We start from the raw sequence: 15,314 nt of genomic DNA, 5'->3' as shown, positions 1-15,314 counted from the left end.
CAAATCAATTTTCAGTCAATGATTGTCAGTTTAGAAACAACAAATTGACTGCTTCTGCAAATTATGGAGGGGCTGGACTGTGTTGCACAAACACCTTCACTTGGATGAGTGGAAATAAATTCATCACATTCTGTTTCTTCGATGGCAATTCCGCAACAAATGGCAGAGGGAATGATGTGTTCTTTTACGGAAGTGATATCACCCAATCTCCGTTTGAGAATTGTGGATCAACAACTCCAACACAAAGAGTGTATAATAATGGACAAGCTGATAATGCTGTGTATAATGACTGGCTTCCAATCATCAACCAAAACAAAATCGTTGCAAATGGTGGAACTGATGCCGATGCCTGTGGCAAAACACAGCAAAGCCCATGTGCCACTGTGGAGTATGCTCTCGGATGCGTTGCTCCCTTCAGCGATGCCTCCCTCTCTCTTCTCGTCTCCACTTTCATTCCCACAAACACTCTCACATTCCGTTCTCCAAATACAAAAATCACTGGAAAAGATGTATTTTTTCTGTTTTCATCAGAATTTCTTCCATTTTCCATTTCATAGAAAAATCCTTGAGCTTTCATCGCTTTTTCAACTGAAATATGTATCATTGCTTGTCTTTCGAGATGTCTAAAATCAGCCCAGAAAAAAACACTTCTTTTTCATTTCTTCATCCATTTCCCCTTCTTCATCAAATAAATATTAAATTCGTAGCCTTAAGGAATCATCTATTTCATCTCTCAAATAGCATTTCTTCAATCATATTCGAAGGTTTTTCAATTATTATATTTTCCTCAGCGTTCATATTTCAACATGCTTGTATCCGATTATCGCAACCACCTCTTTGAAATTTCCCCTCAAATACGCCTTTTCCTCAAAATTCCTTTTCTTCCTCATCGTTTCACTTTCCTCAATTCGCTGTTGCTTCGTGCCTACGAAATCTATCGGAGGCTATTTTTGAAACCCAGCCATTCCAAACAATAATAGCCTCATTGTCCTTTCATTTTCGCTTCAGATGCTTCAGCCTCCAAATGAAAAAATCAGAAACGATTTTCTTGCTGATTGCATGCCTCTGATCAGCTTTTCTCGGCTAAAAATAGAATCATTTCCGTTGCCCTATAATTTCTGCTGATATTCATTGATTGAATAAGTATTTCTTTGTATCTTTCCAAACAGCAATGATAGATGGCGCCTGGCACTGAATTCGAGGGGAGTTGAACGAAATGAAAAAATAGTATCATTTTTGTTGCTTGTTGAAAAAGATGTTGAAGAATAAAAGAAGGATCACAATTGTTGAAATGAAGATAGATGCCGTACAAATGTGTGCATGAATGAGGAAGAACGAAGTCAAAGAAGAAGAAGGAGATGAAAGAGACGAAGAAGAGGAAGAGGTTGAAGTTAAAGAAGAAAAAGAAGAAGAAATGGTTGAGTGAAGAAGATTTTGCGTGTTTTTGGCTATGCGATTCATAACAGGCGTGCTTGTCGCTGAATAAACAGGCGAAATGTGAGAAGGCGAATTTTGTGTTTGCAAATCGAGAAATGAGGAAGATGGTTGATTGAATGAAGGAGGATTATCAGAAGACGACGAAGAAGAAGAAGAAGGAAACGATGAGGAGGAAGAAGAAGATGCAGTTGAGAAATGCGAAAACAGTCGAACGATATTTATGAAGTTGAGAATAATTTGCATGAAATTGTTGATTGGCCAAAACGTCTCATTTGATGTATAAACTTCAGATTGGCTTGAAAAATTCAATCACAAAATGCGTAACGAACAGATTGCGGAAATCAATATTGCTGTATATTTCCAAAGCCAATTGAATTTCTTTTTGCAATTTCCTCTCCATTCCCTCAGAAATAGAGAATGTTGATTTTTCTCAATTTCCATTCCTTTCCGTTTTTCCTCTTCCATTCAACCCCCCAAATCATCAGAAAATATCAATCCCCTCCTTTTCTTCATCTTTCCCATTCTCTTCCATAAAACATTCTTCTCCTCTCATAAAAGTTACCCCCTTTTCATATGAACATTTCTCATTTTTCTTCTTCTTTCAAGCTTTTGCCCTCTTTTCTTTCTCTTCAAATTCCATATCTCCCATCAACAATAATCACCTTCTTTATCATCCTCAGCAACTTTTCTAAATATTTATTATATTATCTTCTCCGAATTTCCACCTGCTCTTCTCCATCCCTCTGTCTCAGAATTTCTTTCATTCAAAAATCTCCTCTCGAAATATTAACATTCAAAAATATACTCAACTCTCACCCTCTCCCACAAATAATCCTCTTCAATCTCTTCTCTGCCCCATATCCCTCATGTTCATGGTGTTGATGAGATAAACCTCAAATACTTCTTTTGGTGGTTGAGAATATTATTAAAGGAGATGATCATGCCAAAAACAGAAAAAACCCCTCTGGACATCCACCACAATGTGTACGGGCTGAGAAGACCCTCCAGTGAGATATACAATGTATTTTGTGGAGATGCATTCCGTGCTGCAATTTGACCATTCTGAGGCTGAAATGAAGAGATTGATTTATTTTTGGAATGATGATGGCTGTGGAAATGAGTGTGCTTGGCAAAAAACAGTCAAAGCTCAGTTTGGTCTTTATTTATTTTTCTTTATATGAATATTTATCTGTTGAATGTTTTTGTGTTTTTTTCATGGCAGGAGGCGGAAAAGAATGAAAATGAATGAAAGCGGGATATCTCGTTGTGCAGGGTGACCATCGAGTTGGGAGAGCGAATTCATATGGAAAGTGCCCAGGATGAAGGGATTGGGGAGGGAATTGGAGATGATATTATCAGAGGAAAAACAATGATATTTTTCAATGATGAGAAAGATGGAATTTGAGCAAAATGCATGAATTTCACATTTTTCAGAAGGACCAGAAATCGATGCATTTGATGGAGAAACAACTGATGGAAAGGACGGTTGGGGAATCAGATGATGAAACACTTGAAAAAGGAAGGAATTATGAATTTTTATTGGAGGGAAACAGTTGCCAATAGGATAACATAGAGTTATTGACTTTAAAATATGTTTGGAAGGTTAGATATTGTTATTTTTTTGAAGTGATTATAATTTTGTTTTATTCAGGATGTTGAAAGAGCGAAGGATTGCATGACCTTGAAGAAAAAGAAGAAAAGCAGGGAAGGAAAAATACAGACAGACATATGAAATTCAAGATATTTCGAAGATGCCTGGCATTGGGCTTTGGAGAAGAATAGTTTTTGAGGAAAGATGATTTTTTGTGAAAGAAGAAGAGATGGAATGAAAAAGGGATTGACGCGTGCTTTGTATTTTTTGTTGGTGAGAAAGAGGATTGAGCTGAAAGTGAAAAATGATTCAGAAGTTTCTCCTCTGCAGAAGAAGAAGAAATCCAGAAGAAGGAATTTCAATGAATTTCTCCGTTGATATTCATTGTCTCTCATCTTCTCAATTTTCAACAATTAATAATCTCATTCAATCCATTCATCATTACCATCTTCTTCTTCTTCTTCTTCTTCAAATATATCAACAACATTTCACACAGCTTCTTCTTCTTCTTCTTTTTCATTCACTTCATCTGATTGAAATTCTTCACATTCTGCGTTGAAATCAGAGATCATGAATGAAATGAAAAGGAAACAAGGAAATGTGTTGATGAAGGAAAAAATAAGAAATAAAAATAAGAAAAAGAAAGAGAAAGAAATTCTTGATCTCGGATTCATGCTTGATGGAAATGAGATTGAGAGGGTTGAAGACATTTTTGGAAGAAAGGAAGAAGATGCGTGAATGAAAGGAAGAATATGGAAGGAAGAGGAGAATGTGGCAGGAAGTTGGATTTGTGAAGAGATGGAAAGAGAAAGAAATATGAAGAAATGGATTTGGATGAACAGTGGAAGATGTTTGAGATTCAAAACACGAAACAAGGGAAGATGATGAAATGCAGAAGAAATCAAAAAATATATTAACGAAAGAGAAGAAAATAGAAAAAGCAAAAATGGATGGAAAAGAGAAGATAACAGGAAAAGAGAAGAAATATGAAAAGAAAAGCCAAAACCTGTCATTTTTCTCAACGTTGTCAGCCGTTCCTTGATTCCACACTCTTTTAGTTGGGGTTGTTGATCCACACTGATTGAATGGAGATTGGGTGATGCTGCTGCCATTGAAGAACACATCATTCCCCCTTCCATTAGTTGCAGTGTTGCCATCGAAAAAGCAGAATGTGATGAATTTGACTTCATTCATCCAATCATATGTTCTTGTGCAACACAACGCAGCACCACCATATGAAGTTGGATTTTCGACTTTGTTGTTGATGAACTGGCAATCATTAACCAAAAATTGATTTGGTTTGGTTCCTGGAGGAGCATTGAATGTTAAAGAACCAGCAGCATCACCACCAGAATTTGAGATGCACTTGCATTTGGAAAACAGAAATTGAAAATTTAACTGATTATTATTTAGAGCAAAATACCAACCAGTTCCACACCAGCCAGATATTGAACAACTTTCCACTCTGTTTTCTGAGAATGAATAAACAGAATTTGTTTGCGGATACCCAACATAAGCAGCTCCTGCATGAACAGCTGAACAACTTGTGAAATTGGATTTTGCGAAATTGACATTTAATAAATTTTGAGCGAACAATGCCCCACCACTGTATCCATTAGTGCACGAACATTTATTGAATGAACAAGAAGTAATTGTGAGATTTGCATTTGTGCAAATAACATAAAGTGCACCTCCATCGCTTGATCCACTGTTAGAATTATACCATTCGCACCATTCAAAGAGGTAGGTATTCAAAGCAGTAAAGGACAATCTACCAGGTTTCGCTCTTTGAGATTCTGTTCCAATATGCTTTACAGGATCATTTTGTAAAGAACGTGTTTGATGAAGAAAAGAAGAGTTGAAGGCAGAGAGGGAAGTGGATGGGCTGTTGAGGTTTGGGAGAATGGCTCCATCGATGGGGTTGTGGGCATGGATGAAGAGGGATGAGTGGATGGAGAAGGAGGAATTGGAGGATTTTATTTGCAAAAAGATCAACGAAAATGGAAGAAGAAAAAATGATTTCATCGAAACACTCTGTTTTTATTTGTTATCATTCTCCTCAGCAAATCTCGACCTTCAATCAACGTATTTGATTCGTTCATCATCGTCGTCGTCTTCTTTTTCTTCTTCTTCTTCTTCACCTTCTTCTTCCCCTTCTTCTTCCCCTTCTTCGTCTTCGTCTTCGTCTTCTTTGTTGTATCATTATTAGGCTTTTGATTCATTTGAATTTTTAGCGCTGACAGAACAACATCCTTTTTGTGGGATCCCTGCCTTTCCCTTCGCTAACAGAAAATGGAGTCAATTAACTTTGAGGGAATATTATTAAGTTTATAGGCTTGAAAGTATCAGTCATAAATATTGCAATTTGGATTATTATCTCTTGTGAAGTCAACTTGTTAAGAAAGATATTATATTCAATCAACAACGTCATATGGAGCCTTCTCATATTCTTCTACAAAAAAAAATCATCTGATTATTCATAGATTTCTCTGTTTCCATTTTTATTTTCCTTCTTTACTATCTTCTTCGCCTTATTCGCCTTATTCGTCTTATTCATCGATCTTTGACTATTTTGCCGCTCCATCTCACTTCGCATTGGGGCGGAGCATCCTCATTTGGAAAATTTTATGCATTTTCAGTCAGCAGAAATACCACATGAGACAAAAATAGCTTCAATTTCTTCACTTCTTCTCGACATATCAATAACTGTATAATTTATATTTCCATTCAAGTTATTTGTGATAAAAAGTCTATTTGGGTCAATATCAGTCTTTTAATTCTTGTTCTGTTCTTCTTCAACGCCTTCTTCAAGGAGAAACAAAAATATTGCAATTTTTAAATTGCTCAACTTTCCTCAAATTTAAGTCCAAAACTTGCCTAAACCTTTTTTCAGAAAGCCAAGATTAATATTTATTCTAAGATGGAAGGTAAGCCGAAATTAAATAAGAATAGATATGATTTCGAATCAAGAAAAGCAGAGCAGCAGACTTGCAATCGAAAAAGGAGGACGATTTTGCCTTTTTTTATTTGGAAGCTGAAAGAGGCGCAGATAAAAAAGAAAGAGTATTAGAGCAATTCTTTTATGAAATGAATGAGCTCAAAAATAGCGTTCGGCAGGTTACACAACGTCACACGCCTTCAATATGTCGGAGAAGATGAAACGATGAGGGAAACATATTTATTTGAAAAGGCATATTTAATGGATAATTCTATGAAAGAAGAGAATAAATGCCCGACAAGCAATGTTGATTTCATCAAATGCACATATGAGATGTTTTCTTCAATTTTGTGTGCCATCTCCCCAACTTTCTTCGACTTTGCCTTCATTTGCACATAAATTCACCGACAAGTCAGCTGATGAAATGATTTCTGCCTTATGATCTGCACCTTCTTCAGAAAACCCATCGCATTTTGTGTGCTTTTGAAGGGCATCTTTGATAGCCAGCAATTCATTGCTTTGATGCCAAGATGACCATCCACGCATTCATTGTCAGCTGTACGCCCGTTGAGAAATATAAACAAATCGACATTCCAATCACCGAATGCTTCTGTTCTGTCATGTCCAACAGCCGAGTTGTCTTTCTGAGTGATGCTTCTCATGAAGGCGAACAAGGGCTCTTTCACAGAAGCGACAAATGATTCACACACAAAATACATATCTCTTCCGACACTGGCCTTGTTGGCTGAAAACACGATATTGGTGATGGAAAAGGTTGTGGATGACACTTGTGAGCCTTCATTGAACTCAACCATGAGAGCGCCGCCTTTTCCTCCAGAACTTGTATCCTCGCTCACAGAGCAGCTGGAGAAGGTGGAGTTCCTCACAGAAAATGTGTTGGCAGTGGAAGATGAGGCGAATGAGATGCACCCGCCATTGGTGGCAGTCTGTTGGTTTTGTGGAGCTGAGTCGATGTTGGTGATGGTGCAGTTGGCGAGGGAGAGGGAGAGGGCAGGGGAGGTGGCAGAGGAGAGGACACAGCTGATGGGAGTTGCTGTGGAGGTGATGCCGGTGATGTTGGAGGAGTTGAGGGTGAGGGGAGCGGTGAGGGAGGTGAGGTGGAAGATGCTTTGGCTGTAGAGGGTGAGATGAGTGATTGCTGTGTGGTTGAGGGCGAGGGAGCCAGCAGTGAGGAAGAAGAGGGGTGTTTTGATTGTTATGGAGGTTGTTCCGGTGATGGTGGTTGTGTTGAGGTTGAGGGAAGGGGAGTTACCGGAGAGGTGGAAGAGGATGGGGGTGATGGGGTTTGAGGAGTTGTGGGCGATGGCGAGAGCAGAGACTGTGAGGGAGCCCTGGGTCTGTTGGAAGAGGGCAGACGAGGCAGATGGATCTGGTGAAGAAGATGCAGATGAAAATGATGAAAATGAGGAAAGAGATGATGTTGATTGTGATGAGTGTGAATGTGAGTTTTGTGGTTGGGGAATGCCACTGGAGGCGATGGTGGTGGCAGTTGTGCCATTTCCAGTGATTTTTGTATCAACTGCGCTGAAAGTGAGTGTTTGAATAGGAACAAATGTTGAGGTGAGGAGGGTGAGAGAGGCGTCTTGGAGGAGGGAAATGAAGCCGGTGAGGGCATACTCGATGGTGGCACATGGGGTCTGTTGGGGTCTGCCACAGACATCAGCATCAGTTCCATTGCTGGCAACAATTTTATTCTGGGCAATGAGGGGGAGCCAGCCATTGAAAGTTTCATTGTCTGCTGTTCCATTATTAAACACTCTTTTCGATAGGGTTGTTGATCCACAATTCTCAAATGGAGATTGGGTGATACTGCTTCCACTGAAAAACACATCATTGCCCCTGCCATTTTTGGCAGTGTTGCCATCGAAGAAGCAGAATGTGATGAATTTTATTCCATTCATCCAGGAATAAGTTGAATAGAAGAAAATTGCAGCGCCGCCATATGTGGAAGAAGCAGTCAATTCGTTGTTAATAAATTGGCAATCATCAACCAAAAATTTCTCTGGTTTATTAATTGGTGGATTTGCAAATGTCAAAGAACCAGCAGCATCACCACCAGAATTTGAGATGCACTTGCATTTGGAAAACAGAAATTGAAAATTTAACTGATTATTATTTAGAGCAAAATACCAACCAGTTCCACACCAGCCAGATATTGAACAACTTTCCACTCTATTTTCTGAGAATAACCAAACAGAATTTGTTTGAGGATATATTATTTCTGCAGCTCCTCCATGTAATGCAGAGCAACTTGTAAAATTGGATTGGATGATAATTAACTTCAACGAACGATTACAATACAATGCTCCGCCATTATAATTACCTGTGGTTGAACAATTGTGAAATGAGCAAGAAGCGATTGTGAGATTTGCATTTGTGCAACTAACTTTAAGTGCGCCTCCATGATCGTTTCCTCCATTTGAATCTTTCCATTCGCACCACTCAAAGCGATGGCTGTTTAGATCAAAATCAAACAATCTTCCAGGTTTCTTTCTGTTGGTTTCATTTCCAACATGCACAATAGGGCCATTTGATGAAGAACGTGTTTGGTGGAGGAAAGAAGCGTTGAAGGCAGAGAGAGAAGTGAATATGCTGTTGAGGTTGGGGAGGATGGTTCCATCGATGGGGTTGTGAGCGTGGAGGAAGATGGATGAGCGGATATAGAAGGATAAGGTGGAGGATCTTATTTGTCAAAAGAAAACAAAAGAAAAGAAGAGAAAAAATAGAAATTTCATCGAAACACTCAGATTTTATTTGTAATTATACATTTTCTCAAATCTCAGCCTTCAATCAACTCATCAATTCATTCATTATCATCACCTTCTTCTTCTTCCAATTTTTCTTCTTCTTCCTATGAATTCTAAAATAAACCAATGAGAACATTCTCATTCGGAGAAATGCAATCCCTAAGCTTCTATTTCTCCGACAGAGATATTCTGCACACAACACTCCTTCTCCTTCTCCTTCCCCTCCTTTTTCATTATCTTCATTTTCTTCTTCTTTATCGTCTGATTTATCACCATCAACGTCAAAACAAGCAAAACAATCTTCTTCTGCAACATATTCTTCACCTTATTCAACTTCTTCCTTTTCCTCTTCATCTTCGTATTCATCTTCTTTTGATACCTTTTGTATTTTCAGAGCCAGTATTCAAACATCATTATTTTTTGTTTTTGAAGAGAAAGACAATGAAACCACTCAAAGTTGGGAAATGAGCTGAGGATATCAGTTTTCATTGACAAGTTAATGCGAATTGGCCAATTTTATTTGTGATTGGGGTTTTATATTCCTTCTGAAATCAACTTATCAAATGTGACGTTTAACCAACTGACAACATCATACGAGTCATTTTCATCATCTTCTTCAGAAATGTTATTTGACTGATTGTTCATCTCTCATTCATCTCGTCTTCTTCATCTTCTTCAAATTCTTCAAATTCTTCTGCGTCTAGTCATTTCCCACAGACTGTGCAATCTTTACCATATCTCCAACATCTTCAATGCCATATTCACTAACTTTGCATTGGATCAGATCATCGACCTTCTGTTGCATTTAAGCTGTGCAAATGGAATCGCAGACAAATTGAACTAACAATTATTTCATTCACTTTTCTTCCTCTCAACGAACGTTCACCAATAATGCTTTCATTTCATTTTTCATTCACGATTCTCTTGATGAAAAAAGGCGATTTAAACAAATTCATTCATTTCATTCAAATCAACTTCTTCTTCAACTCCTTCTTCGATGATCTACAAAAATAATGTTGATTTTTACGTTTCATTCAACTCCCGTTAAATCCAGGGCCAAGCATCATCTTTCATTTCGTTCAGAAGCACAAATGATTATTCATTCTTTCACAAAATATCAACTGAAGTTATATTTCCACGGAAGTGATTCTGCACAAAGCAAAGAAAAGTTTGCACGTTATCAACAACTGAATCAATTCTGACTTATATTATTTTTAAACTCAAGCATATGAAGTGAAAAGGAAATGGTATAAAAGCAATTTTTGTTTGGAATGAATGAGTTTGAAAATAGCCTTCGACTGATTACACAGCTACGAAGCAACAGCGAATTGCAGAAAATGAAATGAAGAAGAAAAGGAATCGAGAGGAAAAGGCATATTTGAAGAGAAATTATAGAGATTCTTGCTCTTATTTGATACGAAAATTTTGAAATCGGAAAGTTGAGAAAATAAATGTTTTTGAAGAACTTTCTGATATGATCGAAGAAATGCATGTTGAAGAGAAGAAATAGACTATTCTTTTTTCATGAGCTTAATTTTCATTTGATGAAAAGGAGAAATTGGATGAAGAAATTTCGAAGAAATATTTTCATCTGGGCTGATTTTGGGCTCAATGAAAGATAAGCGATGATATGTTCTCGTATTGAAAAGAAGATGATAGGTGTAGGATATTTCTCTGATATGGAAAATATTCAAAATTAATAAATGGAAGAAATTCTGATGAAAACAGAAAAAATTCATCATTTTCATAAATTTTTGTATTTGGGGCACGGAATGTGAGAGTGTTTGTGGGAGTGAAAGTGGAGACGAGAAGAGAGAGGGATGCATCGCTGAAGGGAGCAACGCATCCGAGAGCATACTCCACAGTGGCACATGGGCTTTGCTGTGTTTTGCCACAGGCATCGACATCAGTTCCGCTGTTAGAAACGATTTTGTTCTGATTGATGATTGGAAGCCAGCCATTATATTCAGCGTTTTCAGCTGTTCCTTGATTCCACACTCTTTTTGATGGAGTCGTTGAGCCACATTGCTGGAATGGAGATTGGGTGATGCTGCTTCCACTGAAGAACACATCGTTTCCCCTGCCATTTGTGGCAGTGTTGCCATCGAAGAAACAGAATGTGATGAATTTCATTCCATTCATCCAGGAAAAAGTTGAATAGAAGAAAATTGCAGCACCTCCATAATACGATGAACTTGTCAATTTATTATTGATGAACTGACATTCATTAATTGAAAACTGACTAGGTTTGTTGCTTGGCGGATTTTGAAATGTTAAAGCACCCGTTGAGTCTCCACCAGAATTTGCGATACACTTGCATTTGGAAAACAGGAATTGACCGTTTGAAGAAAAATCACCAATGTAAAAGAACCATCCAGTACCGCACCAGTATGTTATTGAACAATTTTCCACTCTGTTTTCTGAGAATGACCAATCAGAATTTGATTGAGGAGCCCAAGAAGTGACTGCTCCTCCATGCATAGCTTGACAGCTGGTGAAGTTGGATTTTTCAATGTTTAATTTCAATAGTTGCCCACAGTATAACGCTCCTGCTTCCCCAGTCGTTGAACAATTGCGAAAAGAACAAGATTCTATTGTGAGATTTGCGTCTGTGCAGTTAACTATCAGTGCACCTCCCCAGGCACTTCCGCTATTAGAATCATTCCATTCGCACCATTCGAAGCGATGACTGTTCAGATCAAAATAATCCAATCTTTTAAGTTTCACTCTTTGAGATTCAGTTCCAACATGCACAACAGGAGCATTTGACAAAGAACGTGTTTGGTGAAGAAAAGAGGTGTTGAAGGCAGAGAGAGAAGTGGCAGGGGCGTTGAAGTTGGGGAGAATGGCACCATCGATGGGGTTGTGGGTGTGGAGGAAGATGGTTGAGATGAATGCGAAAAATATTTGGAGAGTTTTTGTTTGCCAGATGAACTCTGAGTTGAAAAACCAGAAATTAACGATTTCTACGAACATCTCCTTTGTTGTTCGATTTTTATAATCGTCACAATTCTCAATCTTCAATCAACTCATCAATTCATTTATTATCACCGTCTTCTTCCAATTCTTCTATTTCCTCTTCCTCGTCTTCTTTTTCTTCTTATTCTTATTCTTCTCCTCCTCCTTCTCCTCCTCCTCCTCCTTCTTCTTCTTCTTCTCCTCCTCCTCCTCCTTCTTCTTCTTCTTCTTCTTCTTCTTCTTCTTCTTCTTCTCCTCCTCCTCCTCCTCCTCCTCCTTCTTCTTCTTCTTCTTCTTCTTCTTCTTCTTCTTCTCCTCCTCCTCCTCCTCCTCCTCCTCCTTCTTCTTCTTCTTCTTCTTCTTCTTCTTCTTCTTCTTCTTCTTCTTCTTCTTCTTCTTCTTCTTCTTCTTCTTCTTCTTCTTCTTCTTCTTCTTCTTCTTCTTCTTTGTCTTTATCAACTGATCCGTCACCATCAATCTCAAAACAAGCAAAACAATCTTCTTCTGCATTATATTCTGACTCTTCCTCCAAATTTTTCTCTGTTTTCTTTTTCTTCTGCCGCTTCTTCATCTGCGTCTTCTTTTTTGTCAATATCTTCATCAGATATTTATATCGTTTGTATTTTTTCAGAGCCAACAGACAAACATCATAATTTTTTGTTTTTGGAGAGAAAGGCAATGAAATCACACAAAGTTTGCCAATGAACTGAGGATATCAGTTTTCATTGACAAATAAATGCGAATTGGCCAATATTTTTTATGATCGAAGTTTTTATATTTCTTCCGAAGTCAACTTATCAAATGTGACGTTTAACCAACTGACAACATCATACGAGTCATTTTCATCATCTTCTTCGGAAATGTTATTTGACTAATTGTTCGTCTCTCAATCTTCTCGTCTTCTTCATCTTCTTCAAATTCTGTTATTTCTTCTGCGTCTTGTCCTTTCCCCCAAACTCCTCCAACTTCAATTTTGTCATTTTCTTCTTCTTCAGCTCCTTCAATAACGTTTTCACTTTCAACGAGTAGGATCAGGCTATCGACCTTCTATTGTGTTCATACGCTCCAATATACAGCTCCACAAAATTGAAACGAAAATTATTTCCTTCTCTTTTCTTCTGCTCGGCAGATCAATCGCAAAATTGTCCTTCTTTTCATTTTTCATTCACGATTCTAATGATGAAAAAAGGCAATTTGAACGAATTTATTTGATTTCATTTTCATCGTATTCTTCAACGCCTTCTTCAATGATCGGTAAAAATAATGTTTATTCAAATTCATTCAACTCCCCTCGAATTCAGGGCCAAGCGTTATCTTTTATTTTCTTTTCTGAAACACAAAAGAAATGTTCATTCTGACATAGAATGCCAGCTGAAGTAGGATGAAAATGAGAGAACTATATTAAGCCAAGAAAAGTTGATCCTCTGGTGCACAACCCATGAAGATCGAATCTACATTATTTATTTTGAGATTAAAAGAATTACAGAAAACAGAAAGAACAAGACAGAAAACAACATTTATAATTAACGATTATTTCGATGATCTTCGAGAGATTTCACAATGCGATACACTTTTAATGAGTCATCGAAGATGAAACAAAGATAAAGCGATTTATTGGAAAATCGATATTTGAAGGACAATTCAATGAGATAAGAGCTTCGACAGCCAACAGGCAAGTTGGAATCAGTGAAACAAAAGAAACAGATATTTTTGAAGAGATTGTTGCTATGCTTGAAGAAATGTATTTTGAAGATACGACAGCAATGAATCTTTTTTCATGAGCTTAATTTGTAGTTGATGGAGAAGAAAAATTAGATGAGGTAATGACGAAGAAAAATTTATGTCTTGTTGATGGTATGGATTTCTGAAAAAAATAATGATGATATATACTCCAATTGAAAAAGCTATGATAGCTTATGAATTTTTCTATGATATGGAAAATGAAAGAATTTATATGAGAACCTGAAAAAATACATCTTTTCCAGTAAATTTTGTATCAACTGCGCTGAAAGTGAGTGTTTGAGTTGGAACAAATGTTGAGGAGAGGAGGGTGAGGGAGGCGTCGTAGAGGAGGGAGATGAAGCCGTTGAGGGCATACTCGATGGTGGCACATGGGGTTTGTTGGGGTCTGCCACAGGCATCAGCATCAGTTCCATTGCTGGCAACGATTTTGTTCTGGGCGATGAGGGGGAGCCAGCCATTATATTCAGCATTGTCAGCTGTTCCTGCATTCCACACTCTTTGTGTTGGGGTTGTTGATCCACAATTTTCAAATGGAGATTGGGTGATTGCATTACCACTGAAGAACACATCGTTTCCCCTTCCATTTGTTGCGGTGTTTCCATCGAAGAAGCAGAATGTGATGAATTTTACTCCACTCATCCAATTTGATGTTCTGGTGCAATGAATACCAGCACCACCATAGGAAGTTGAAGTGCTTGTCAATTTGTTGTTGATGAACTGGCACTCTTTGAGCAAATATTGAAGAGGCATTACTGGTGGAGGATAATTAAATGTGACTGCACCAGCTGCATCACCTCCGGTATTAGCAATACTGACACATTTCGAAAACAGGAATTGACCGTTTGATGACATATTGTCAAGCACTATTTCCCAACCAGTTCCACACCAACTTGTTATTTCGCAATTTTCCACTCGGTTTTCTGATAATACCCAGACAGAACTGGATTGTGGCCAGCCAACAAAAGCAGCACCTGCATGTGCAGCCGAGCAACTTGTGAAATTGGATTTTATGATGCTGATTTTCAACAAGTATCGACAGAATATTGCTCCTCCTTCACCATTTCCTGTGCAAGAACAATTATTGAATGAACAAGATGCTATTGTGAGGTTAGCATATGTACAGTTAACATAAAGTGCACCACCAGATGAAGATCCGCTGTTTGAATAATTCCATTCGCACCATTCAAAAAGATAACTGTTCAATTCAGAAATACCCAACCTTCCAGGTGATTTTCTGTGAGTTTCATTTCCTTCATATACAACAGGATCATTTGGTAAAGATCGAGTTTGGTGGAGGAAAGAGGTATTGAATGCAGAGAGAGAAGTGGATGGGCTGTTGAGTGAAGAGAAGAAAGGGAGAGAAGTGAATGGAGAGAAAGAGATTGAATTTTGCAATTGAAAAATATCGAGAATTTGCTTCAAAATATGAAATTTTATCAAAATGAATATTTTCAGCATTTATTTGCATATAATGTTGAGTTTTACAATTATTTTTTCAAAACAATATTTTAAGAAATTTCTATGATTGCAAATATGAATTTCTTTTTGTTTCATATTTTATCAAATCTTTTTAAAATTGAAATTCTTTCTATTCCAACAAAGAAATAGAAAGTTTTTTATTTTAACCGCATTTATTGTCAAGCTATCATCTGTTTTGTTTTCTGAATAATCTTTTGTTCAATCGAAAACACCTGTTTTATTTGTGAACAGCCTTCTTTTGTTTTGTTCTTCAAATGCCTTAATAATAATTATTATTTTGCAACCAGAAAATGAAAAATTGATTATTATAAACAATTATTAATTTATCATTTTGAAACGAATTAAAAGCCAAGCTCCACAATAACTTGATATTCAAAATTATTTCCTCTTAAAAATCATT

At 37.4% G+C, this 15,314-nt stretch overlaps 4 protein-coding genes across 4 annotated transcripts; 2 read left to right on the top strand and 2 right to left on the bottom strand.

Moving 5' to 3' along the window:
- Positions 1-184: 184 nt before the first annotated feature.
- MONOS_11913 (uncharacterized protein) lies at positions 185-550 on the bottom strand (the record flags this gene model as incomplete). Its single annotated transcript, XM_067864489.1, has 1 exon — positions 185-550. One exon carries the CDS (start codon positions 548-550, stop codon positions 185-187), a length of 366 nt encoding a protein of 121 aa, XP_067735428.1.
- Positions 551-6,617: 6,067 nt separating this feature from the next.
- Positions 6,618-7,106, top strand: MONOS_11914 (uncharacterized protein; the record flags this gene model as incomplete). Its single annotated transcript, XM_067864490.1, has 1 exon — positions 6,618-7,106. The coding sequence occupies one exon, from the start codon at positions 6,618-6,620 to the stop codon at positions 7,104-7,106; it is 489 nt and encodes a 162-aa protein (XP_067735427.1).
- A 78-nt stretch (positions 7,107-7,184) lies between these two features.
- Positions 7,185-7,529, top strand: MONOS_11915 (uncharacterized protein; the record flags this gene model as incomplete). Its single annotated transcript, XM_067864491.1, has 1 exon — positions 7,185-7,529. The coding sequence occupies one exon, from the start codon at positions 7,185-7,187 to the stop codon at positions 7,527-7,529; it is 345 nt and encodes a 114-aa protein (XP_067735426.1).
- A 4,511-nt stretch (positions 7,530-12,040) lies between these two features.
- Positions 12,041-15,197, bottom strand: MONOS_11916 (uncharacterized protein). The gene has a single exon (XM_067864492.1). The coding sequence runs from the start codon at positions 14,891-14,893 to the stop codon at positions 13,643-13,645; it is 1,251 nt and encodes a 416-aa protein (XP_067735425.1). The 5' UTR covers positions 14,894-15,197; the 3' UTR covers positions 12,041-13,642.
- Between the last annotated feature and the right edge of the window lie 117 nt (positions 15,198-15,314).

Source organism: Monocercomonoides exilis (genome assembly GCF_001643675.1).
Source record: "Monocercomonoides exilis strain PA203 chromosome Unknown scaffold3-2548433, whole genome shotgun sequence".
In the NCBI taxonomy this organism is placed as follows: Eukaryota; Preaxostyla; order Oxymonadida; family Polymastigidae; genus Monocercomonoides; species Monocercomonoides exilis.
Note: the sequence above shows the minus strand (reverse complement) of the source record. Positions and strands in the feature narration are given on the sequence as shown.